We start from the raw sequence: 27921 nt of genomic DNA, 5'->3' as shown, positions 1-27921 counted from the left end.
CCTACCTCTGATCAAGAACTGATTTAATTCTGGCATTTACTTGATTCATCATAAGTGTATGGCAGAAGTGTTATAAGAAAAACTTGAGACCTTTCCCCCCAAAAAATAATTACATATGTTGAAAGTGTTACTTGTGTTTCTTTTCCCAAACATCTGATTGTTTTATCAGTGCAATTGTATGTTTTGTCTATAAAATAGGTCTTTTGTCAGAATGTATTCCACTACACCGACAGTACATATTGGGCACAAGACCAGGCACCAACATGTGCACAACATGGCTGCAAGCCATCTAGTTGGCTAAGCTTTGCCACTCCTAAAGCCCATCTAAATCCTTTCACCAATTCATTTATCAACTATTCAGACAAAGTTAGGTTAAATGGACCACAACCACGTCCTCTTACCATGCCTATTGTTTGCAAACCGTGAGGTGCCACAGAAATCTCTAGGGTTCAGTCCCTTTGAGCTTCTCTATGGTCACCCAGTGAGAGGACCTCTGAGTCTGGTCAAGGAAGGCTCCCCATGATGTACATAGCTACATGCTGGCCTTCAGGAACCAGACAAGGCATTTCAGACAACTTGCTGAGGCGAATCTGGAAGCCAGCCAGGAGGAGATGAAGCGGTGGTACGACCAGAATGCCACTCTGGTAGAGCTGGTCAGAAAGTGTGGGTCATGGCCCTTGGAGCTCTGCGTGCTCCAGGATAAGTGGACCGGACCATTTGAGGTGGTGGCGCGCAAAAGTCCTGTTACCTACTTGGTGGACTTGCGGTCTCCCAGGAACCCCTTGTGAGTCCTGCATGTCAGCCGCCAGAAGCCCCACTTGGAGAGTTCTAAAGGGGGCATGCTCCTAGCGACAGATGCTGGAATGGAGGATGAGACCTGACCTCCTGTGTGCAACAGAACAAGATGGGTCAGTGGATGGTGTGAACCTCTCTTCCACCCTAACCCCTGAGCAACAGAATGACTGCCGCCAGTTGCTGGGACAGTTTTGTGATCTGTTCTCCCTGGTTCCCGGTGCCACTGATTGGCGCACCTTTGCTGTAGACACTGGGGAAAGTCTTCCTGTGAAGCACAAATCTAACAGGGTGACTGACAGGGTGAGAGCTTGTATCAAAGAGGAGGTTTCAAAGATGCTTGCGTTAGGGGTGATTGAGTCCTCTAACAGTCCTTGGGCCAGCCCAGTTGTCTTGGACCCAAAGGCTGCGGCACCGGGTGCCACACCAGAACTTCGGTTCTGTGTGGACTACCGAGGGCTCAATTCAGTCACAAGGACTGACGCGCACCCCATCCCCAGAGCTGATGAGCTCATTGATCGGCTAGGGGCTGCACGGTACCTCAGTACGTTTGACCTAAAGTCTGGATACTGGCAGATCGCATTGACTGATGGGGCAAAGGAGAGGTCAGCATTCTCCACACCAGATGGGCACTACCAGTTCCGGGTTATGCCCTTTGGGATGACGAATGCCCCTGCCACCTTTCAGAGGTTGGTCAACCAGGTGTTGGCTGGACTGCAAGAGTTCAGTGCCGCCTACCTGGATGACAACGCAGTGTTCAGCACCATTTGGGAAGAAAATCTGCGCCACCTCTGAGAAGTGTTGATGGCACTGCAGAAGGCAGGCCTCACGATCAAGGCGATTAAATACCAGATCGGACAGGGTTTCGTGGTGTACTTGGGACACCAGGTTGGGAGCGGCCAGGTGGCGCCCCTACAGCCCGAGATTGAAACCATCCTGGCTTGGGAGCTCCCCAAGACCCAGTCAGAGGTGAGAGCCTTTTTAGGACTCACTGGGTATTACAGAAGGTTTGTCATGGGGTATGGAACATTGTTGTACCCTTAACAGAGCTGACTTCCAGGAAACAGCCCAGGAAAGTGATTTGGACTGACACTTGTCAGAAAGCTTTTGAGGCCCTAAACGCTGCCATGTGCAAGGCGCCCGTGCTTTTGGCCCCAACTTCTCCAGAGAGTTTATCGTTCAGACAGACGCTTCAGAGCATGGTGTGGGGGCTGTTTCGTCACAGATGAATATGGAGGGCCTAGATCAACCCGTAGCCTTCCTCAGTAGGAGATTACTTCCACTGGAACAGAGGTGGAGTGCTATTGAACGCGAGGCATTTGCTGTAGTCTGGGCACTGAAGAAGCTGAGAACATACCTGTTTGGGACTCACTTCTGGGTTCAGACAGACCACAGGCCACTCAGATGGCTGATGCAGATGAGGGGTGAGAATCCAAAGCTGTTGCAGTGGTCCATTTCCCTACAGGGGATGGATTTCACGGTGGAACACCGCCCTTCTACAGAACACGCCGATGCTGATGGTCTGTCCAGATTTTTCAGCCTTAGTGATGAGAACTCCCAGGAGGTAGGGTAGTACTCCCAAGATTTCAGCTGGAGGGGACACGTGTTAGACCTGGCACCTTGGCGTGGGTCTCCCTTCCATTTTTGCTGTTGCCCCATGTGTTTTTGCTGGTGTTAGATGCTCTGGGTACTGTACCACTGCTGTCCAGTGCCACAGTGCAAGTGCTCCCTAGTGTAAATTGATGTATGGATTAGTGATTCCATGATTGGCTGATCTGGTTTACTTGTCAGACCCTAGTACAGTGCACTGAGTGTGCCCAGGGCTGGTAAACCAAATGCTGCTAGTGGGCTTGCAGCACTGGTTGTGCCACCCACAGAAGCAGCCTGTAAACTTGTGTCTCAGGTCTGCCAATGCAGAGCCTGCGTGCAGTCTGGTACTGCCATGCTGACTGAGCAAGTGCACCCACTTGCCAGTCCCTAAATCTTCCCTTTTCTTCATATCAGACACCCCTATGATAGGCCCAAGGGCAGGGTGCATTGCAAGTATAAGGTAGGACCAGCCCTGATGTGTGTGGCATGTCCTAATAGTGAATTACAGCCATTTTCGTTTTTCACTATTGCAAGGCTACCTATTCCCCGCAGGCGAGAATGGGCAGTTAGATTATTACATTTTATAATCCTAACTGACTCAGGAAACTAGGTAGAAATTCAAGTTTAGTATGCCTGAACTCAGAATGATCAAATATATATTTTAGTGAAGTTGGTTTTAACATTCTGTGTTTGAAAATACCACTTTTAGAAAGTAGGTATTTTCTTGTCTAACCATCCAAGCCTGCTTCTGTATTCCTTGTCTGGAGTTTGAGTGACAGGGGCTGGGAGATTCCAGGAGACAGGGTGAGTCAGCTCAGTGCTGATTAGAGAGATCTGTATCTAGATGGGAGGGAGGAGTTGCACCTGGGACCTGAATAGGGCTGTGCCTTCCCTACACAATGCTGGCTCCACCTCCGTTGGTGCGTCTGATGTTTCTGCCCTGCACTGTGAAAGGAAAGAAGGAGTCATGTAAACTGAGTGCTCCAGAACTGACCAGAACTGGTTTGGACTAGGCAAAGGCCTCTCTGCCTTCAGAGAACAAAGATAAACTGTGTTTAAAAGAGGGGACCCAAATCCCAGAACTTTAGATCACTTTTGGGAAACAAGAAGAAACCTTTGCTGAGGAGCGGAACCAGAGAGACTGAGGAGAGACTATCCCTAAGCTGAAGTGCTGCTTGGGGGATTGGCCTGCAGTGGTTGCCAGACTGCCAAAGATGAGAGGAACTTTGTGTGTACTTTCATAAACTTGTAACGATCTCCAAGGGCTTGAGAAAAGAGCTTGCCTCCTGCTGAAGTCTCAAGGACAACAGACTTCACCCACCAACTCCCCAAGAGTTCTTTGGAAGTGCCTGCAGCTGTGTTGGGCTTGCCTGCAGCAAGGAGCTGGAAGCACGACTCACGAGCAAGAAGCGTGATGCCGAACTACCGCTGCCGCTTCACAACATGAAAGCGCCTCGCATCACCAGAGAAGAGGATCGATGTTGCAGCAGACACTGCTGCATCACCGGGAAGCATGTCCCAGGGCCCGTCGCGGCCCAGAAGAACAGTTGAGTCACCGCAGGGTCCACGAAGTGCCTTGCATCGCAGGAGAAGAGGATCGACGACGCAGCATACGCTGCCGCATCACCGGGAAGCGTGTCACAGGGCCTGTCGCTGGCTTGCATCGTTGTTGAAGCACCGTGCATCGCCGGAGAAGAGGATTGATGTCGCAGCAGACGCTGCCACATCACCGGGAAGCGTGTCCCAGGGCCTGTTGCGGCTCGCATCACTGTTGAAGCACCACGCATCACCGGAGAACAGGATCGACGTTGCAGCAGACGCCGCCGCATCACCGGGAAGCATGTTGCAGGGTCTGTCACGGCTCGCATCGCTGTTGAAGCACCGCGCATCGCCGGAGAAGAGGATCAACGCTACAGCAGACGCCGCCGCATCACCGGGAAGCGTGTCGCAGGGCCTGTCGTGGTCCGCATCGTATCGCACCAAGAAGAAGACAACATCTTTATTTCTTTGCACCAAAACTGCATCGCATCACGGCGTTGCTCGCTGCATCGCCACGGAAGCGCAGTAAGGAACCAACGCATCCCCTTCCCTGCAACACTTTCATTGTATTGCGCTATGCATCTTAAGGTACATTGACTCAAAGTGTCGTATTTTAAGATCTAAAGAGAACTAAGCTAATTCTACCATTTTAAGTACAGTATTGTGGATTTTTGTCGTTTGTGGTCTGGTGTTAAGTCTATATAAAATACTTATTTTTATACTACAACTTGTGTGGTGTCCATCTATAGTGTTGTCACTGGGTTACTGTATGTGTTCACAAATGCTTTACACACTGCCTCCGAGATAAGCCTGTCTGCTCATGCGAAGCTACCAAGGGGGTGAGCAGGGGCTAGTTTAGGAGTGTACCCCCTTACCCTGACTAGACGCAAGGGTCCCTATTTGTCACAGGTACCTACCGATGCCAACTAGAGACCCCCAAATCTAACAACATGTATTCCATCATTACAAGATGCTCACCTGTCTGCTGAAAGTGTTCTGCACATGAATCCAGTAATCCTCAGCAGGGTCATAGCAGTAGATGGCCTTAGTCAGCCCTCCGGCCACATAGATCACGTTGTTCAGTGACACAGCTGTAATGCACCTCTTAGCAATGGGGATGGAAGCACGAAGTAACCAAGTATTGCTTTCGGGGTCATAGCACTGCACCTGCAAACAGAGGTCCTGATTAAAACATGGATATTCTACAAACCGTACAGAACAGACCTACATGGCAAAGAAACCAAGTTACTTCCTTGTCATATTGGCTTCCATAGAAAGCCTTTAGCATTACCAACAATATTGGAATGTGGGTATTCATGAGAGTGCGGCCACAGCAGTGGTTACCCATAGGGGTTCATCACTGCCGCTATGTTACCTAAGGGAGTGCTTGCTTCCCCTTTATTATTCAGCCTTGCCCAAGTCTCCAGAGGGGTGAGCAAGGCAGTAGAAAGGGGTTTGGCAGACTCACCTGCCTTGCTCCACCTTACCTGGGTAGCTACAGGTAGCCACAGGCCTGAGGGAGATGGGGGAGTTAGGGTGGTGCTTTTCATCCACTAACACAGCAATGGAACCAGTGCACTAACATATTAATGATTGGCAATATTCTGATGAAAACTGTCACATTGTTTTGCTTTCATGGCTACTTATCTTGTTCTGCTGTATAACTGTACTATTAACTACTATGTGAAAATGAATAAAATGTTTTTAAAAAAGCATATTAATGCTTGGCATGAAAAGAAGATCACTGCTGAGAAGAGGAAGAGATAAATAAAAGAGGCAAGTACATATTCAATGTTACATTATGAGTGACATGCCTCCTAGAGAGACAGTGCCTGGATATATCTTGTAGTGTAGATCTCGACAGGCCGCCATGACAGAATTGCAGCTGTAGCGACAAGCGGCTCTCACAGATCCACTGTTAAAAGTGTGCTGGCTCTTTACGACCTTCAGCTTCAAGGGGTGGGATTGCACAGAGTGAGGTGAGGGCGAGTAGCAGGAGACTATATGTTATTTTTCACACTTGGGCAGAGAGGAGGGTTATGGAGAGGGTGGTGGGTGTGCGTAGCAGGAGACAGTTTTTTATTACCCTTTTTTATAAAACTTTCTGCCTATGGCATGCCCATTAATCCTCTGCCCCTGCATAGTCTTGTCTCCTGTCAATGTGAATCTTCGCAGACCCAGCACTGAGAGATTTGCAGCCGGGGTGACAAGTGGCATTCACAGATCCGCTGTTAGTACCGTGCTGGCTCTTCACAGTCTTCAGCTTAGAGGGGTGAGATTGCACAAAGTGTGGTGGGATGAGCACCAGGAGATCACATATTTGGGCAGAAGGTAGGGTTGTGCAGAGGCTGGTGGGGTGGCCAGGAGATCAGGTATTGATTTTTCACAGTGGGGGTGGGAGAGAATTCTTGAGGAGGATAGGAGTGTGTGACAGCAGGCAGGTTTTTTGTACCTTTTTTATAATATGGCACCCAAATTACTCCTCTGCCCGTGCATAGATGTTAGAAGCAGGGTTAGATGATTTGGGGGGAGGGGAATATACAACATAACAATACAATGGTCTTGTCCCCTGTCTGTGGATCTTGGTAGACCCACAGTGAGAGCTTTGCAGCTGTGATTACAAGCAGCTGTCACAGATCCACTGTTAGCACAGTGATGGCTCTCCATGGCCTTCACAACTTCATCACTAAGGAGACACTGGTGCTGACATAAGTGCAATAGTAAAGGGCTAGGAAGGCCTCAGGCCCTGTCAATCAAACCCACAGATAAGTCACGGGCCAGTGTTTGGGAGGGCTGCCACTCTGATGATGATTGACAGACTACAGGGGCTGTCCAACTACCCTGAACCAGGGACAGTAAGTTATTCCAACAAACAAAACAGTTCAGGTGAAAGGAAACACAATTAACACTTAGACAATAAACATTAGAGTAAAAAAACTGAATAAAGAAAAAGAAGAAGCCTATATACACACATTAACAAATTATCAAAAATCAATTGTAATTTATTCTATAAATATTTGTCATAAAATTTCAGAGAGGAAACATAACGCTCAAAGATGAGTTGGCAGAATCAAAAACAAACATTACACATGCCAAACTAGTGGCTAACAGACAAACATTATCAATACAAAAAGGAACAACAAGGAAAAAATTATGTGTCCTTAATGAATTATGGCCACAAAAAGCGTCGACGGCGTTTCAACCGCACAGAAACTACGTGGTCATCTTCAGGACAAATAGTTTTTGAGCGTACAATTCCTTATTTTACAGCCGGCCAATCCAAAGATATGGCATGAGGGTCGAAATTCCACTCCAACAACTATAGGTTTACAACCATCCAATGTTTAGGATCCAAAGTATTCACTAAGAAACTTCAGTGACAAGTACTGAATAATGCGATTTTAATTGCTCGTGTCGGTCTGCTCCATAAATCAGCAGCCGGTGATACGGGCCGGCATCCACACATCCACAGTTCAAGAAACGAGGCAGCTCTGATGATGATAGCCACTGAGAGCCTAGCAGGCCGGAGCCCAGGACACCACCTCCAAACCAGAGTCCGCTACTGATCCTGGCAGCCCCGTCTCCATGACCCACTCCCCTCCAAAGGCTCCTAACTCAGGTGGCCCCACACCTATCATTCTGGCATTGGGTTCACTGTCAATGCTTGCTGCTCTGTCGCCCACTCCCAGGCCAATTCTGAGGTATCAAAGAAGACAGTTTTGGAGTTATGAATGACCCAGAGGTGCTCCGGGAACATCAACATGTACTTCAGTTATAAGAAACTGAGTTCCACTGTGACCTTGTCGTAGGTTTCCGGGACAGCTGCACCTGGCGAGTATAGCCCGGGAAAATCATGATTTTCTGTGCACAGTGAGCAGGATTCCTGTCCTGTAGGGCCTCTTACAGGATGCGGTCCCAATCCATATAGTTGAGGATCTGGATGAAATGCTGGTGGGACGGAGCCACCATTGCTAGCCTGAGCGCAAGGAAACATTTGATCACAAAACAGGAGCATAACTGGGCAGATGGCACCCAGGATGCTATCCAATCTTCAAGAAAGTGCATCCTCTGCACATTCTTCAAGGCATCGAAGACACCATGTTCTGAAGCTCGCCCAATGTGTCTCCCATCAGTGAAACTCACCCCTCCACTTTCGTAATCCTATTCGCCACCCCTCACAAATACTATGGCAAGAGGGATAACTCCACCCTGACCTCACCAATCTTGGACTTCAGTGCCAACCATGAGGTCTGAATTGTCAACAAAATGGCCCCAGAGTCTTCCGCCGGGGAGAGGCGACCATCGACTCTTGAGGCTCACATGCGTCAGATGATGGGGCAGTAAAGCAATCAATTTTAGATTGCCCCTGGACCCCCGCCGGCCTGTCGCGCCCCATGGTGAAGAAGGTTCCTCCAGGCCCTGAATCAGCAACAAGGTCCCAGCAGAATACTCCACAGAGAAAAGAGCTTGGGCGAAGGGCCGACCTCACCTCTATGGTCCACTTGTGCCACCCGGCTCCTAGGTGGGCAGCACAAGCAGCCGGAGCCCACCCGCACTGTCACGCACATCCTTCACCACGCCCAGGCCAGGTCTTTAAAGCACACATTGGGGAGGGCCCGTGCCATCCAATTGTCAGACGTATCCTCCCCGGGGGCAAAATAGTGGGGGAGTGGACCCCCAGATTTATAAAAGGCCAACACTACACCACGGCCTGTCGGATACCCTTCCGTTAACACCCCTAACAGTTCACCCCACCACCTCCCAGTTACTCAGCTTCACCTCCAGGGCACCGGGGCCTCCGCAATTCCTCTAATCACTGGGTAGGGAAAATAACATACACAGCCCTGCGTGCCACTTCAGGCCACTCTGGGCAATCCCCGGCATGAGCGGCCTGGCACCAATGCCAAAGGGGGCTCCAGTCCCAGGGCCCACAAGACTTGTTGTCCAGCTTCTGCAGGTGGGGAGGAGCAAAACAAAAAGGGAGGGGGGAATACCTGATTGCGGGTCCCCCACCCCTCGCACCAGCCCATGTGCCCAATCCACTGGCTCACTCGTGGCCTAGAACCGCCGCCATCTTGAACCCAGGCCCTGCGTGTGTGGTCTCTGTGGCTGCAAGCACAGTATGCTCTCCTCTTTGGGTACCGCAGTGCACCCAGAGCAATTGCCGCACCATGGGCAGCTACTGCTGGCAGGTTCAAGCCGACCTGTCGGGCCTATCAGCACCAGGATGCAGGAGGATTTGGCGAGGCCGGAGGGAAATCTAGCAGAGAGTGTCCACCATCTTGGTCTGTCAGGCCACACCCCCTCCTTCAACCATTTTTTTAAACAATATTTACTGCATATGGCATCCCCCTTACTCCTCTGCCCCTGCATGGATGTTAGAAGCAGTGTTAGATGATTTGGTGGGAGGATATATAAACATAAAATTACAGATGGGGAAAATATGAATAATGGAGATGGTATTTACCTCAGGGATCTGAGTGATATGAAAGCCAACTTGTGCTTCGCTCATGTTGTCTATTTGATGTCACATCCACAATATTCACAGTTAGCCATCTATAATTCCAGATGTTATATATGGCTCTCAGAGAGCGATCAGCGTGAATAACTGGGTTCCGAATCCAGTTATTCACTGCTATGTTGTAGCAACAGGGGCTAATATAACTTGTTACCTACTGTTGCTACATCAAAAAGGAACTCCAGGATGCCCTGACAGGCTTCTCCTGTGGGCGTCATCGACCTTGTGAGTTTAAACCCCTCCTTGTGTGACGTCAGATATACGCCCTGGAAATCTCTTGACACAGTAGCCATCTTCTGAGTCTTTTTTTCTTTCCTTGGTTTATCAGTATTCTCCGGAGTTGAGTTTGTTTATACATCTCTACCGGTGGAGGTGGGGGTCATGCATGTCAATCCAGAAAATTCTTCAAGCTGCAAAATTACTCCTACAATAAGTAACCATCTAGTTTTGCAGCGTGAATCTTTCCTGGATTCACATGCTGTGCATTGATTACAGAGTGTTTTCCTCATGTGGGTTGGATGGGTTCTTTAGAATGTGTGTGTGACGTGGGGGACCCGGATGAGGGGCCCCCTGGTATGCCTATTAATGTGTCTGCCCTTTTTATCCAGCATACAGAGGCATGGAGTACAGCTGATGAATTACGACGGCGGTCCGATGCGGAGGAGCGACTGGCGTACACCTTTAAGGGGGCGGATCTAGAATGGCGGCACGCCCTTCCCGAAGAGGTAAAACCCATCCCAGAATCAAGCCAGGTGTGCGAGACACCCGGAGGCGGAGTAGGAGACTGGTGGCGTGAGTGGAGAGACAGCGGAGCGGAGTGGACGGAGGAGGAAGACGAACGGAGGGCGGAGGAAAGACTAAGAACGGAGGAAGAGGAGGACGGAGAGAGCAGCACGGAGGCGGAGGTAGCAGAGGAACATCGGAGGACCTACGAGGGCATACCAGCGCAACCTCGGAGGAAGACGGGGAGAGAAGCAGAGGCGGACCGGAGCTACGACGAGACTCCAGGGGAAAAGGCGACGACCGGACCGGTGGACAACGCTGAGGGCGGCTACCGCAAGAAGCAAGAAGGCTCTGTGGGACGCGCATCGCCCAGCCACACTAACACGGAAGTGTGGCTCGACCAGGTACGGTCCAAGTTTACAGGGTGGGCAGGCATCAGGCGAGGGAAGCCCCCTTAATGCACGATCCTCCTCTACACACCCTTGTTGTGTTTACTGAGCACAAGGGATCACGTCACAGAGCAGGAGAAGTAGCGAGCACGTGTGTTTTCCTCACCCCCTACCCTCACACGAAGTATATCACAGAACCCGAGTACTGAGGCTTCTTCTCTTTTCTTTTTCACATACCGGCACGTCGAGGACTACGAGACGGCGGGACTAAGACCTACAACTCCCAGGAGGCATTGGGATCGACGCTCCGGAGGGGGAAGAACCACGACGGAGGAGGCTGAACAACCCCTACCCTTTTACCGGGTGCCTGTACAAAAACGCAGGCTGTACCAAATAAAAAAACCTGCTCTACCTCGACAACCAGTGTGTGTGAATCTATTCGATACCCCCCCTGAAGCCCCACAAGTGGTGGAGAATGCGGGCACTCAGCCAGAAGTAGACATCGAGGACACAACGATGGACGCGATCCTGCAAGCCCTCGTGAAGGGCCAAGAACAATTGGCATGGGCGGTTGAGCAGCAACTCGCCGCCGCCCAAATGGACAGAGACACGTTCCGGAGCACAGTAGTACAGAAACTGGAAGGAATGAGAGGTACCAGTGACCCAGCCAGTCTCCCCTCCCGTGAGACCCGGCCCACCCCTACACCCGCAGGTATATCCCTACAGAAATACGTAAGCGGGGAGGACCCAGACGCCTTCCTAACGAATTTTGAAAGGGTGGCTCTGGCCTGTGGTTGGCCTTTAGACAAGTGGCCCTTTTTCCTCGCCCCATTATTGACCGGAGAGGCACAGGCAGCCTACCAGGTAGCCAACAGTGGAGGCACCACACCATATGCCCAGATCAAGACGATAATCCTAGATCACCTAGGCTTAGATTCGGAAGCATATAGGGTGCGGTTCCGTAAGGAGAGGGGACAAGCAGGCGACAACCCCAAAACATTATTCTTCAGACTAAAAACCGCAGCCGATAAATGGCTGACTCCATCCCTGTGCTCCAAAGAACAAATTATGGATAAAATATACCTGGAGCAATACCTGGAAGCCCTTCCCTATGGTACACAGCGGTGGCTTCGCCAACATTCCAACTTGTCTACAGCCCAGGCCATGGAGATGGCAACCACATATGCCAGAGCACAACCTCGTCTTCACAACGCCGAACCAGACAGACCCGCTAAAGGACCAGCCAAACCCGAACGCCGAGTAAGGGCTCCACCTGGACCCCTCCCTCCCCCTCCTCGAACATCGACTGCCGAACCTACTCCATATCGAGGTCCGCAGTGCTTCGACTGTGGACAGTGGGGCCACATTGCTCGTCTATGCCCCCATAAACGGAACCAGGAAGAACCGATGGACGTCAACTATCTACCCAAGACGGTGTTGTATTCAGCGGAATTGGGCGGCTCTTTTCACGTGAGTGTTACGGTCAATGGGGTGGTGGTCAGGGCCCTCCTGGATTCCGGGTGTAAGCAGTCCGTCATACAGGCGGATTATGTGACTCCCCATCAACTTCTCCCCGAGACCAGTGTGTTCATAAAATGCGTACATGGGGATGTAAAGGAATATCCGATAGCACGCCTCCCCATCGGGTTGGAGGGTATGGAAACGATGTTCGTAAAGGTGGGTGTGATGGACGCCTTGCCGGAAACACTGATCCTGGGTACCGACAATCCCAATTTCCTGAACCTGTTCAGAGCCCGTTTAAGCCAGGACAGCAGCAAGGAGGGAGGGGTGACGAACCTTCTGTCTACGGGTCCCTGGGAAGGTGATAGGTCGTTCCGCTTCGCCCAAGCAAACGACGACACCCTCCTCAACGCTTGGGAACAAGCCCATGTCGGACTAACCAACCCTTCCCTCTCGTACCCCCGTTTCCTGATCAAGGATGATCTACTGTACCGACAGGCCTCTCGAAACGAGCCAACACAACTGTTGGTGCCCGTCTGTTTTCGTGAGCAGATAATGTACTATGCGCATACACACCTGTTGGCTGGACATATAGGGAGCGAGAAAACGACCCAAAATGTACTCAGGAATTTCTACTGGCCTGGCATCTATAGCGATATAAAAAAACACTGCCAGACCTGTGATCTGTGCCAAAAGGCGAATACCCAGAGACCACAGGCTGTACCGTTGCAACCCCTTCCGGTCATCGGAACCCCGTTTGAGAGGGTGGGTATGGACTTGATAGGACCATTAACAACCACAAAAAAAGGTTACAGGTACGCTCTCGTAATTGTGGACTACGCCACCAGATTCCCCGAGGCGTTTCCCCTGAAAACCCCCACCTCCAGAAACATAGCCGACAAATTCCTTGAACTGTTTTCTCGAGTGGGGTTCCCTAAAGAGATCCTCACGGACCAAGGGACCCCGTTTATGTCCAAAGTCATGCAGGAAGTGTGCCAGCTGTTAGGTTTACACCAGATAAAGACTTCCGTGTACCACCCGCAAACAGACGGGTTGGTAGAACGGTATAACCGGACCCTAAAGACGGTCATAAAGAAAATGGTGGAGGTGAATCACACCGACTGGGATTCCTTGTTACCACTTGCCCTTTATGTGATCAGGGGCCAAAGACAAAGTAGTCTGGGGTGCTCGTCTTTCGAGATGCTCTATGGGAGACAACCCAGGAGCCTGTTGGATATGACGAAGGAGATGTGGGAGACAGAACGTGGAGGAGAGACTAGAGCTCTGCTCGAATACAGCACGGACCTAAGAAATAAACTGGGGAAAATCCGGGAACTCGCTTTCACTCATTTGGCAGAAAGCCAGAAACAACAACAGAAACACTATAACAGAGGAAAAAAATGGAGAACACTGAACGTTGGAGAATGGGCCCTGGTACTACTGCCGTCGACGACCAAAAAGTTCCACACCGAATGGCAGGGTCCCTATGAAGTTATCGATAAGATAGGCAAGACGACCTATCGACTGCGCCTCACAGCAAGAAAGTCCCAGATTTTCCACATTAATCTGCTGAAAAAATGGCTAGGGACAACACCAGTGGTAGCACATCTAGTGAGAACCCCCAAATCAGTCTCTTCAACCACTATTGATGATTTGGTTGTCAACGAGGAGCTGTTGAAAGACGAGCAGAAGGGTCTCCGAAAAGTGCTGCAGAAAAACGCACAAGTCTTCTCCGACCTTCCCGGAAAAACAAGCCTGGCCGAACACAGGATCGACACGCCTCCGGGGACCATCGTAAAGCAGCGTCCATACCGGATCCCGGCGGCCAAAAGGGAAGCCATATCCAAAGAGGTGGCAGAAATGCTCCGGTTAGGCGTGATACGACCCTCCAGGAGCGAGTGGTCATCACCCATCGTTATGGTGCCCAAACCGGACGGCAGTAGCCGTTTTTGTATGGACTTCCGAGCTTTGAACGAAGTGTCAGCTTTCGATTCATACCCGATCCCCAGGATCGATGAACTCATTGAGAAACTAGGCAAAGCGAAATATATAAGCACGCTGGACCTGACCAAGGGCTATTGGCAGGTGCCCCTTCGGGAAGAGGACAGGAAAAAAACGGCCTTCGCTACATCGGAGGGACTGTTCGAATTTACAGTACTACCCTTTGGACTGCACGGAGCCCCCGCCACCTTTCAGAGGCTCATGAACACGGTCCTACGGGGCCACCATCAATACTGCTCGGCTTATCTAGACGACATTATAATATTCAGTCCCTCTTGGGACGCACACCTACAGCATCTCGAGGTGGTTCTACAACTGCTAGCCTCCGCAGGCCTACACGTAAACTCCAAGAAATCCAGAGTGGGGTACCATAAGGTCAAGTACTTAGGTTACCTTCTGGGCCATGGGGTCATAGAGCCGCAGATCGAGAAGGTGAGGGCCATCGCCGACACCCCTTTCCCCAGAACCCTGAAGGATATGCGCGCCTTTTTGGGCCTAGTGGGCTACTACAGGCGGTTCATACCTGCGTTCTCAGAGGTGGCGGCCCCCCTGACCGATACTCTCAGAAAAACGAGGACCGGCCCGGACTTCCACAACCCTACGCCAGCCATGTGGAAGGCGTTCCAAACATTGAAGAAGGCTATCACCACCGGGCCCATCCTGACATCTCCGGACTTCAACAAGACCTTCGTCCTGCATACGGACGCGTCTGACTTCGGCATTGGGGCTGTGTTGTCCCAGGACGCAGATGAGGGGGGCCTTCGGCCCGTCCTCTACATCAGCCGGAAATTGTTTCCCCGGGAGGTTAAATATCCTACTATAGAGAAGGAATGCCTCGCCATCAGGTGGGCGGTGGACAAGCTACGCTACTACTTGGAGGGGCGCTCATTCCTACTCTACACGGACCATGCCCCTCTTTTGTGGATGGCGAGGAACATTTCGAACAACCCCGTGTCATGCGGTGGTTTTTGGCATTGCAGCCCTTCCGGTTCCAGGTCCGGCACCAGAAGGGGTCCGAGAACATCAACGCGGACTTTCTGTCTCGATACCCTCTCCCCGATCGGGAGAATCCTGGGGGGGAGGTGTGTGACGTGGGGGACCCGGATGAGGGGCCCCCTGGTATGCCTATTAATGTGTCTGCCCTTTTTATCCAGCATACAGAGGCATGGAGTACAGCTGATGAATTACGACGGCGGTCCGATGCGGAGGAGCGACTGGCGTACACCTTTAAGGGGGCGGATCTAGAATGGCGGCACGCCCTTCCCGAAGAGGTAAAACCCATCCCAGAATCAAGCCAGGTGTGCGAGACACCCGGAGGCGGAGTAGGAGACTGGTGGCGTGAGTGGAGAGACAGCGGAGCGGAGTGGACGGAGGAGGAAGACGAACGGAGGGCGGAGGAAAGACTAAGAACGGAGGAAGAGGAGGACGGAGAGAGCAGCACGGAGGCGGAGGTAGCAGAGGAACATCGGAGGACCTACGAGGGCATACCAGCGCAACCTCGGAGGAAGACGGGGAGAGAAGCAGAGGCGGACCGGAGCTACGACGAGACTCCAGGGGAAAAGGCGACGACCGGACCGGTGGACAACGCTGAGGGCGGCTACCGCAAGAAGCAAGAAGGCTCTGTGGGACGCGCATCGCCCAGCCACACTAACACGGAAGTGTGGCTCGACCAGGTACGGTCCAAGTTTACAGGGTGGGCAGGCATCAGGCGAGGGAAGCCCCCTTAATGCACGATCCTCCTCTACACACCCTTGTTGTGTTTACTGAGCACAAGGGATCACGTCACAGAGCAGGAGAAGTAGCGAGCACGTGTGTTTTCCTCACCCCCTACCCTCACACGAAGTATATCACAGAACCCGAGTACTGAGGCTTCTTCTCTTTTCTTTTTCACATACCGGCACGTCGAGGACTACGAGACGGCGGGACTAAGACCTACAACTCCCAGGAGGCATTGGGATCGACGCTCCGGAGGGGGAAGAACCACGACGGAGGAGGCTGAACAACCCCTACCCTTTTACCGGGTGCCTGTACAAAAACGCAGGCTGTACCAAATAAAAAAACCTGCTCTACCTCGACAACCAGTGTGTGTGAATCTATTCGATACCCCCCCTGAAGCCCCACAGTGTGTTTACAAACAAATGATTCAGTACTCTTCGTTCCACTTCTGCTTCCCTGGTGTCCACATAGTTGTGTTTTGTGAAGGTATGTACCAATGACGATGTAGCAGCTATGCCACTGTCTTTTACTGCTATGCTGCCTAAGAAGGTGTCATGCTTGCCGGGTTCGCGTGTGTTCTACGCGGTTGAACTGGGTTGGAAAAGAAGAAAATACGGGCTTTGGAGCATGCGCGCATGCGCGGGAGAGAAGCGTTGTAGCCTTAAGCCCGCCCCAAACTCACAGGAAACGCTTCGCGTTTAGCCAGTGAGAAGTCCCATACTCGTTCCGGGTCTTGGTTTGGCGTCCGAGGAGCTAGGTGTTCGTGTTGGCGTTCGAGGGCCGTTAGGCTTTTTGAATACTCATTTTTGGAGTCCGTAAGTTTAAGGAGCGGCTTGTTTCTAATGTTTGCTTGTATTCTTGTGTTTCTGCGCTCTCCGTTTAGAATTGGATTTCTGCCGTGAATCCTAGCGGTAGTCTTCTGTATCGAGTGCTGTGATCGGCGCTTTTCCTTTTGTTGATTGCCACATAGCATAGTGGCGTTATTTGGAGTTCCTGTCACCTAAGCATTATTAGGTTAAGGAGTTTATTTGTTTTAGCGTATTCACGTCATAGAACTGGTGAGTGACATAACGACTAGAATACAATATTGTATTAATTGTGTGCACCAGTCATGAGGTTATTTCAATTACAGATGCATTGACTATTGGTACAACAGTCATACCTTCAGCATTCCAGTGTTTTCCCTATGCTTCCAGTTTTATAGGCATTCTCCACATCTCACAAGGTACTAACACTTTTACTACACTCACCTTAAATTGGGGGTCAACAAGGGAGGGTTTAGGTTGCACTAATTGTTCTTGTCTATTACTACAGTGTCACTACCAGAAGAGAAAACCTCATCTGAAGCAGACGAGGAGAGTGGAGCGCCATTACTTCTTTTTCCTTTTCTTACCCTTGTTTTGTTCCCCTGTGTTCCCCTTGGTTACTTGTCAGGTGTTAGTGTCTCTTCCTGGCACCCGGGGGGTGACGAGGGGGAGACAGGGTGTTAAGCATCGTGATTCCAGGATACTTCTGAGACAACCAGGTGCGTGCATTACAGAACGCGAAGCCTTGATATATTTGTCTCCTGAGTATCATGGATCTCACGTTACAAGACGTAGCTAGTATGGTAGGGAATCTCCAACAAGAAACCCAAGCCATTGCAGAGAGATTAACGGCTTTAAGCCAACAGAGAGGAGAAGGAGCCAGTGCAAGCAATCAGTCTTCGGTAGTCCAAGTGGTTACTCCCCATACCATTCCCTTGGCACCCCCTGAGAGGTTCTATGGAGATCCTGCAAAATGCGCAGCATTCTTGACCCAGTGTCAATTGCATTTTCTTTGTAAAGCTGCATGTTTTCCCAACGACCAGGCTAAAGTGGCTTTTGTGTTATCCTATTTAGGGGGGTCGGCAGCCAACTGGACTATACCGTTGATAGATAAAGATGACCCTTTATTATTGGACTATGAGGCATTTCGTAGAGAGTTGCGTAAAATGTTTGATAAACATTCGTTCACTCATGCAGCAGATACAGAGCTCTTAAATTTAAAACAGGGGTCTAGAGATCTTATCACTTATATATCCACCTTTAATAGACTGGTGGTGGAGGCAGATTGGCCAGTCAATAAACGCAGCACCCTGTTTTATAGAGGATTGCGCGACGAATTAAAAGACGCATTGGCTCACGTAGTGGATCCTCCTGAGACATGCCCCGAATTAATAGATTTAGTGGTCAAATTAGACCATCGGTTAGGAGAAAGACGTAAAGATAGAAACAGATATGAATATCCAAAATTGGTTGGTAAAGAAAAGGAAACAGAACCTGAAGTCAAGACTGATGATCCTGAACCTATGCAGATAGGCAGTGTTAAAGGGCCTTTATCAGAGGCAGAAAAACAACGACGCAGAGAGAACAGATTATGTCTGTACTGTGGCAAGGCGGGACATTATTTAAGAGACTGTCCCATAAAACCCAAACAATACAAGAAGTCGGAAAACTAGCTGACCCGAGGGTAGTTGAGACCTTACCGCCGGGTCCTTTGATGCATATGGTCTCATCTTTGATGACTAATGAAGGACATTTTTTGTCACAACTAGGTTATACTGGTTATCTCAGTCTATCACACAATCTGTCATGATAGATTCAGGTGCTTCCGGTAATTTTATGGATTTATGTTGGGCTATGGCTCAGAATATCCCAAAGGTACAGAAAAAAGTTACAGAGGAAGTGTACACTATTGATGGGAGTCCTTTGAAATCTGGGCCAATCACACATTCTAGTATCCTCCTGAATTTGCACATGGAACCTACACACTGGGAAATGCTTGCTTTTGATATGATTGAATCTCCACAATTTCCAGTAGTGTTGGGTCTTCCATGGTTACGGATCCATAATCCCCATATTGATTGGAAAAACAACAGTCTCACCTTTGAAGGGAGAGACAGAGATAACATATCCCCTGAGGATTCTTACCTTCCTGTTTCCCAAGTGCAGGTCACCACAGTGTCCGCACAAGACAGGGATTCTTTGGCTTCCCTTACCTCCGTAGAATCAGATAATTGGGATCAACCAGATTCTATTCTACCTTCTGTGTATCAAGATTACTAGACAGTCTTTGATGAAGAAAGAGCAACCTGTCTGCCTCCTCATAGGGCATATGACTGCCAGATTGAGTTGCAGCCAGGTGCTCGTATACCGACCAGTAGAGTATGCTCCCTTACGGAAAAAGAAAACATATACTTAAGGGAATACCTTGATACTATGCTAGAACTTGGCTTCATCAGACCCTCTAGGTCTCCCGCTTCCTCTGCATTGTTTTTTATTCCTAAAAGGGAGGGGGGATTGAGATGTTGTATTGATTATAGATCATTGAACAACATCACCATTAAAAATAAATATCCCTTACCACTCATCTCCGCACTTCTCGACCAAATTAAAGATGCCAAATGGTTCACGAAATTAGATCTACGTGGGGCCTATCACTTGGTTCGAGTCGCTGACGGGGATGAGTGGAAGACGGCATTCTGCACCAAGTTCGGCCTTTACGAATATATGGTAATGCCCTTTGGGCTTTGTAATGCTCCTTCAGCATTTCAGTATTTCATCAACGAAGTGCTGAAGGAGTATCTTGACAGAAGTGTAATGGCATATATTGACGACCTTCTAATCTACTCCAAGACCCTGGAGGATCACATAGATCACGTGAAGGCCGTCTTACATCAACTGCAAACCAATGAACTCTTTTGTAAACTGGACAAATGTTTTTTTCATCGCCAACAGGTCGCCTTTTTGGGGTTTATTGTGTCAGCCACGGGTCTGAGCATGGATCCTCAAAAAGTGAAAGCTGTTTTGGAATGGCCACCTCCCAAAACTGTGAAAGAAATCCAGCAATTCCTTGGATTCTCTCATTTCTATAGGCGCTTCATACATCAGTTTTCAGAGCTTGTAGCGCCTATTACTTGCTTGTTACGAAAAGGGGTCCCCTTTTATTGGTCCGAAGAAGCAGACAAAGCTTTTAACATTTTGAAGGAGTCATTCACCCAAGCCCCTATCCTTAGACACCCTGATCCTGCTAGTCCGTATGTGGTGGAGGTGGACGCCTCACAAGTAGCTGTAGGGGGTATCCTTTCTCAAGCAGACAGAGACACGGGGGAATTACATCCCGTAGCTTATTATTCTCACAAGTTGACTCCAGCTGAGACAAACTATGCTGTGGGGGAAAAAGACCTCCTAGCTATAAAAAAGGTATTGGAGGAATGGAGACAATACTTATTGGGTACTAACCATACAGTTACTGTTCTTACAGACCACCGTAATTTGCAGTATTTAAAATCGGCCAGAGCCCTGTCTATGAGACAATTGAGGTGGACACAATTCTTCAATGAATATGATTTTACTATCCATTTCAGAGCAGGAACACAAAACGGTAAGGCAGATGCTTTATCTTGCCTGGGATTTGAGCCATTACCACATGATGATAAACCTCCTTCTATTATTGCACCTCAGAAGATCGTAGGAGCACTTACTGCTGAAGAAGAATTCATTGTACAGGTACAAAATGCACAACAAGACTCCGCAGCTCAGGCCATTTTACAACAACACCAATCCATAGTTAAAACTAACCTCCATTATGTACAGGGACGGTTGTTCATTCCCACGGTATCCCTTCAGAACCAGGTTATGGAATGGTGTCATACACATGGGGTGGCAGGACATCCAGGATACAAAAGGACCTTAGAATTGATAAGGAGATATTGTTGGTGGCCCCAAGTAGCTAAAGATGTACAACAGTATGTACGAACTTGTCCTATATGTGCACAAGGAAAACCATCACACGAAGGTTTAGTGGGGTTATTGCTTCCACTTCCCACACCTGTAGCTCCTTGGCACTCGGTTTCAATGGACTTTATAGTGGAGTTACCCAAGACACAGAGAGGCAATAACACTCTTCTTGTTGTAGTGGACATGTTCACCAAGACAGCTCATTTCATCCCTTTAAAAGGTCTACCCACCTCTTCTGTTCTTGCTGGTGTGTTCATGCAGAACATAGTCAGACTCCATGGTTTGCCCTCTGTACTAATAACGGATAGAGGTTCACAGTTTATATCCAAGTTTTGGAGGCATTTGTGTTCCTCTTTGCAGATGGAAGTTCGTCTATCGTCTAGTCACCATCGCCAGACGGATGGACAAACTGAGCGGGTGAATCAATGTCTGGAACAGTTCTTGAATTGTGTCAACTACTGCAGGACCAGAGAGAGTGGGATGAGCTGATTTGGTTGGCAGAATTGTCATACAATAACAGTCATCACTTTTCTACTCTATTTTCTCCTTTTTATGCATCTTATGGCTTCCATCCTAAGGTTTTGCCCTTTTCTCCATTGAGACCTTGTGCCATCCCTGCTGTACAGGACGTAGTTTCTCACTTGCAAATTGTACATTCTACTATCCACGACAATTTGGACAAAGCGAAGATGGATTATAAAAAGGCAGCCGATACACATAGACATGCAGAGCCCAAGTACCAACGGAATGATAAGGTATGGTTGTCTACCAAGCATTTGGCATTGAAAGGTGCATGTAAATTTAAACCCAAATATGTTGGTCCTTTTTCTGTTATCCAAGTCATCAATCCGGTAGCCATGAAATTGGGATTGCCGCCCTCAATGAAAATCCACCCTGTTTTTCATGTTTCCTTGTTGAAACCTGTGTTGCCTGATACCTGCTTGTCGACAATTCCCCTTCCTATACCCTCGGTGGTAGATGATAATGATGAATACGAGGTGGGTGCTATTATTGATTCTAGACGTGTTCGTCGCAGACTACAGTATCTGATACACTGGAAGGATTTTGGAGTAGAGGAAAGATCATGGGAACCTGCCAGCCACATACACGCTCCTCGATTATTGCGAGCGTTTCACAGACGTTACCCTCAGAAACCTAAACCGGTGGGGGGCGTTGTGGGAGGGGTATTCTGTCATGCTTGCCGGGTTCGCGGGTGTTCTACGCGGTTGAACTGGGTTGGAAAAGAAGAAAATACGGGCTTCGGAGCATTCGCGCATGCGCGGGAGAGAAGCGTTGTAGCCTTAAGCCCGCCCCAAACTCACAGGAAACGCTTCGCGTTTAGCCAGTGAGAAGTCCCATACTCGTTCCGGGTCTTTGTTTGGTGTCCGAGGAGCTAGGTGTTCGTGTTGGCGTTCGAGGGCCGTTAGGCTTTTTGAATACTCATTTTTGGAGTCCGTAAGTTTAAGGAGCGGCTCGTTTCTAATGTTTGCTTGTATTCTTGTGTTTCAGAGCTCTCCGTTTAGAATTGGATTTCTGCCATGAATCCTAGCGGTAGTCTTCTGTATCGAGTGCTGTGATCGGCGCTTTTCCTTTTGTTGATTGCCACATAGCATAGTGGCGTTATTTGGAGTTCCTGTCACCTAAGCATTATTAGGTTAAGGAGTTTATTTGTTTTAGCGTATTCACGTCATAGAACTGGTGAGTGACATAACGACTAGAATACAATATTGTATTAATTGTGTGCACCAGTCATGAGGTTATTTCAATTACAGATGCATTGACTATTGGTACAACAGTCATACCTTCAGCATTCCAGTGTTTTCCCCATGCTTCCAGTTTTATAGGCATTCTCCACATCTCACAAGGTACTAACACTTTTACTACACTCACCTTAAATTGGGGGTCAACAAGGGAGGGGATAGGTTGCACTAATTGTTCTTGTCTATTACTACAGTGTCACTACCAGAAGAGAAAACCTCATCTGAAGCAGACGAGGAGAGTGGAGCGCCATTACTTCTTTTTCCTTTTCTTACCCTTGTTTTGTTCCCCTGTGTTCCCCTTGGTTACTTGTCGGGTGTTAGTGTCTCTTCCTGGCACCCGGGGGGTGACGAGGGGGAGACAGGGTGTTAAGCATCGTGATTCCAGGATACTTCTGAGCTTACCAGGTGCGTGCATTACAGAAGGCAAGAGTTGCTCTTTTTTTCTTTGTTGAATGTGCTTTTGGCTTTTCTGTAAGGGTTACTCCCCTTGTCTTGTGACAATATTGTATTGTTTGCACTATCCATCATGCAATTGTTTTTTCGATTACTGAAGTCCCTTTCTTGAGTGTGCAAATGACACAAAGAATTGTTCTCCTCTCCTGATGTCCTCTGTTCTTTCTAAATAATACATCTAGCGTGTGCGATGTACTCTCTGTCCATGTTTTAGGCTGCCGAAACCAATCCAGCAGGTGGATAGTTAAGTTAGCATGAAATTTTGATGCCATCTTTGGTATGAATCTTGGGTTTGTTCTCAAAACCACCTTGTCTCTGTGTATTCATAGGTATGGTTCCTGAGTGGCGAGCGCTTGTATCTCACTTACTCTCTAAGGGAGGTGATAGCGATGAGGAATACGGGTTTGAGCGTTAGAAAAGTAGTGCAGGATGATGTCATCAGTTGGGTGAGTACTAAATTCAGGTCCAATGTGGGCATTGGCATGCTTCTTGTGGGTACTAGCTACTTTTATTGCTCCTTCTAGAAAAGGGCTTCACCACCAGTGTGGTAGATAAACATCTACCTAGTATGCCTCCTGTATACGCAACAATGGCTGCTCAGTGGACTTTGATAGAGGCATATGAGAGCTGTTTGTCCAGTGGATGCCAAAAAATCAATTGGGGAAGTGTAGAGGAGATGATAGAATCACCCTCCTGAACTAGACTTGTAAACAATAGGATTCTATCAATGTTAGTGGTGACTAATTTTAAGTGATATTCTCTAAACTTGTAAAAAACTACAATGTGAAAATTAGGCCTCTCTGCGGGTGGCAGAATGAGGGCACTGTGTGTTTTTTAAAATACCCCTCACACACTATGAATCCCATAGTGTCATTCTCCCATCATTGCCACCCGCAGAGAGGCCTAATTTTCACATTGTAGTTTTTTACAAGTTTAGAGAATATCACTTAAAATTAGTCACCACTCACATTGATAGAATCCTATTGTTTACATGTCCAGTGGATGCTTCAGGTATTCAATGCCTGTGATCTCTTGTGTCCAGTCTCTGTGTTTTCCATGATAGTTACACCATTGTTGGAAGCTCTTCCATTTGTTGCTGTAACATTTACTTGTTGTTGGTTGCCTCACTTTCTTTAGAATCTCCATTGCCTTTCTTGCCAACTTGTGGTGGCCAAATTCTAATTCATAAGGAGCCATGCTGCCAGGTTGAGGGTGTTGGGTTGCGGGTGCTTGTTTCGGGGTGCCATACTTGTCCCTTGTGAATTGTTAACAAGTTTTGGTGTGTTAGGAGTGGAATGTACTGCCCTTGGGATATTCCCATGAGGTCTGAGAACCATGCCTGTTGAGACCATTGTGGAGTTATCAGGAGCAGGTTGACATGCTCTTGTAGGCACTTTTGGATCACCTTTGGTATCACTGGCATTGAAGGAAATCTGAAAGCAAAGCTCCATGACTATTTTACCAGCAAGGCATTCCCATGTGACTCTGGGTGGTAGAACGTCGATGCAAAGCTTTGTCATTTCACGTTCCTGTGTGTTGCAAATAGGTCTACCTATGGTGTACCCCAGATCGGGAAGATCTACCTTGACACTTCTTGTTTTAATTCTCATTCATCTGTGTTTTTTGCTTTTCGGCGTATCCTGTCCACTACTGTTTCTTCTTTTCCTGAGAGGATTATTGCCATTACTGATACCTTGTTCAGTATTGCCCATCTCCATATCTCCTGAGCCAAGGTTGAAAGCTGGTAGAATATTGTCCTACCTTGTTTGTTCAAGTAGTGTATTTTTGCTGTGTTGTCTGTTTGAATTAAAACAGTCTTCCCTGTTACATGTTTCTGGAAGGTCTTTAGAGCCAGCCATAAAGTCATCAGCTCTAGCATATTTATGTGTAGCACTGCTACCTTGGGATTTCAGAGACCTCTGATGTTCAGCTTGTCCATTTAAGCTCCCCATCCCATGTGGAATGCATCCGTTGTGATGGTCACTGAGGGAGTTGGTGGATTGAATGGTTTCCCCTGTGAAGTTTTTGTGGTTCCACCATTGCATCTTTCTGTAAATGTTGTCTATAACAACAACTACATCGTCCCAACTCCCAGTTTATTATGACCATTGTTGTTGGATCAATTCTTGTATTAATCTCATGTATTGTCTTGCATGTTGTACCAGGGAATACAGGTGGCCATCATGCCCATCATTATCCCACTGCTCTCAACATCGGACGTTGCCTCTTCTGGTAATGGCAACTCGGCTCTAAGACTACTTTAACCCTCTTGTCCACTGGTCTTGCCTTCACTTTTTGGGAATCCAAGATTGCTCCCAGAAAGGTTTTCTCCATGTCTGGGTTCTGTGACAATTTCTAATAATTGATGGAGAACCCTACTATGTGTAAGGTTTGTATGACTTTGTTTATATTCTTCCTGCATTGGGCATTGGCTGCTTGTCTTTGCTTTCATTAGCCAGCCGTCTAAGTATGGATAAACATAATCTCTGTCATCTGAGGTATGCTTCTACCACAGTGTTATGTTATACTAGAACAGTACATGTCATCTGCTCCAGCACAGATGACATGTTAATTATTCCATGCAGGAACCTTTCATCCAGGAATGCTATTAAGATTCCAGGACGACAGTTAAAGCAGGGAACTGGAGGTGATGGATGCTGTTCTCGGTTGGTGTAGATCATATCCAATAAACTTCATTCACCTTTTACCTTATTTCACCTCTTCTTCTTTATTGGACATCTTAACACGCAGCTAGGCATTTTGTCAACACTTGTGGTGCAGATTTTATTCTGAAGTGAAACCCCTTGAATTGGTAGTGTGTCTTGTTGACAACAAATCTGAGAAATAGTGTGAGTCTTTGTTTACTGGTATGTGCAGGTAAGCGTCATTGAGGTCTATGGTTGCCATGTAGTCTCCTTTCCTTATCAATGGAATGACCTCTTGTAGCCCTGTCATCTTAAATGTTTGCGTCTTTATGAACTTGTTTAGTGACCTCAGGGTCCAGTACTGGTCTTAACGTTTTGTCTGGTATTTGGTACCAGAAAGTAGTTTTAGTAAACCCCTTTGAGCCTTTGATTCTGGGGTACTAATCCTATAGCTTCTTTGCTTAACAACTCTTCTACTTCCTGCTGTAGTTGTCGTTATTCACCTAACTTTATCCTCTTTATCTTTGGTAGTGCTGGATGCGACTTTGTTAACTCTATGCAATCTCCCTTGGGGTGTACATACCATCATACACAGGACCAGAACAATTTTGTATTATTGGTTAAAAATAAAGGAGCTGCAGAGTCTCACACTGAGCATTAGATCGCCGCCTGGTGTTGGGCTTGGATGGTTGCATGTTGTTGTCGTCTTTGAAAGAAGTCTTCGTAGTCACGAGATAGGTGACTCCTCCCTTGGACGATAGTGCGCATGGGCATCCACTCCATCTGTAGATGGTTTTTTGCCATGATGGGAAATGATGGAGTTAGTAGAAAGAAAAAAAGGATGTCCATGCGTGTATATCTAATTAAGATAGAACTGGAACAGATACAGGTCCCGGGGAGGTGGGTGGGCGTGTGAGACTCTGCAGCTCTACATGCCAAGAACAGATGCATACTGGTAAGTAGCCTTTTCTGTTCGAGGCATATGAGCTGCAGATCTCACACTGAGCATCAATTATACAGCAGTGTCTCCCCTAGCGGTGGTCACCTGTATCTGTTGCAGTAGTTTGAAAGAGAGTTTTGAGGACAGCTTGGCCTACAGCAGCTTGCTGCTTGGCTTGCACATCAACACAATAGTGTTTAGTGAAGGTATGTGTTGTAGACCATGTTGCTGCCTTGCATATGTCTTCTAGGGCAATGTTCCCTAAGAAAGCCATGGAGGCTCCTAGTTTGCGGGTGGAGTGCGCTCTAGGAGGAATTGTTAATGTACGTTTGCTTTTTGATAGCATATTTGTATGCATTTTACAATCCACCTTGCAATTCCAGCTTTAGAGATGGGGTTGCCTTTATGTGGTGGCGAGAAAGCTACAAACACTTGTTTTGTTTTTCGAAAGGATTTGGTCCTGTCAATGTAATAGAGAAGGGCTCTCTTCGCGTCTAGGGTGTGTAGAGCTCTTTCTGCTACAGAGTCTGGGTTTTGAAAGAACACTGGCAATTCTACTGATTGGTTTAGATGAAATGGAGTAATGACTTTAGGAAGGAATTTGGGATTTGTTCTTAGGACCACTTTGTTACGGTGTAATTGTAAAAATGGTTCTTCTATAGTGAAAGGTTGAATCTCACTCACTCTCCTGAGAGAGGTAATAGCAATAAGGAAAGCTGTTTTCCATGTGAGGAATTACAGTTCATATTTGTGTAAAGGTTGAAAAGGGGGTCCCATGAGCCTGGTAAGAACAATGTTTAGGTTCCACACTGGAGAGGGTGGTAACCTAGGAGGAATGATTCTTTTTAATCCTTCCATAAATGCTTTAATTGCAGGTATATAAATAATGACAGGTGTTGTCTATTTTGTAGGTACGCAGCAATGGCTGCAAGATGTAGTCTTATAGATGAATCTGCTAGATTACATATTTGTAAGTGTACAAGGTAGCAGCTGATATTCTGGATGGAAGCATCCAGGGGATCAATTTGATTATTGGTGCAGTAAATGGCAAATCTCTTCCATTTTGCTGCATAGCAAGCTCTAGTAGTAGGTCTTCTGGCTACCTTAATTATATTCATACAGTCTGGTGGTAGGTTAAGGTAACCAAACTCTAAGACTTCAGGAGCCAGATCGCCAGATTCATTTGACTTGGATCTGGATGTCTGATGTCTCCATGGTTCTGCGTTAGCATGGATGGTGTCAGACACAGTCTTTGGTGTGGAACTAGAGAGAGTTCTAGCAGCGTTGTGAACCACGGTTGGCGTGCCCATATGGGAGCTACTAAGATCATTTTGAGAGACTGTTGTCTTAGCTTGCGCACTACTAGTGGTATTAGTGGGAGTGGCAGAAAAGCGTACGCAAATCTGCCTGACCAGTTCATCCATATTGTATTGCCCTTGGACAGCGGGTGTGGAAACCTGGCTGCGAAGGTTGGGCATTGGTTTTCGTGTGTGGCGAACAGATCTATATCTGGGTGACCCCACTTGTGAAAGAATGGTAGATGAACTTGCGGATGTAGTTCTCATTCGTGAATCTGTTGTGTCTGTCGACTTAACAGATCTGCAATCTGATTGTGAACTCCTGGAAGGTGTTCT

At 48.0% G+C, this 27921-nt stretch overlaps 1 protein-coding gene across 2 annotated transcripts in view; it reads right to left on the bottom strand.

Moving 5' to 3' along the window:
- KLHL24 (kelch like family member 24) overlaps window positions 1–27921 on the bottom strand; it is a 352308-nt gene that overhangs the window by 15489 nt on the left and 308898 nt on the right. For both annotated transcript variants that reach the window (XM_078665500.1, XM_078665501.1), the window contains one exon: window positions 4900–5088. In XM_078665500.1, coding sequence (XP_078521626.1) covers window positions 4900–5088 — 189 coding nt within the window. The remainder of the gene's footprint in view (window positions 1–4899; window positions 5089–27921) is intronic.

This window comes from Lissotriton helveticus, chromosome 11 (genome assembly GCF_964261635.1).
Source record: "Lissotriton helveticus chromosome 11, aLisHel1.1, whole genome shotgun sequence".
NCBI lineage: Eukaryota > Metazoa > Chordata > Amphibia > Caudata > Salamandridae > Lissotriton > Lissotriton helveticus.
The sequence above is the reverse complement of the archived record's forward strand: the minus strand, read 5'-3'. Positions and strand labels throughout refer to the sequence as shown.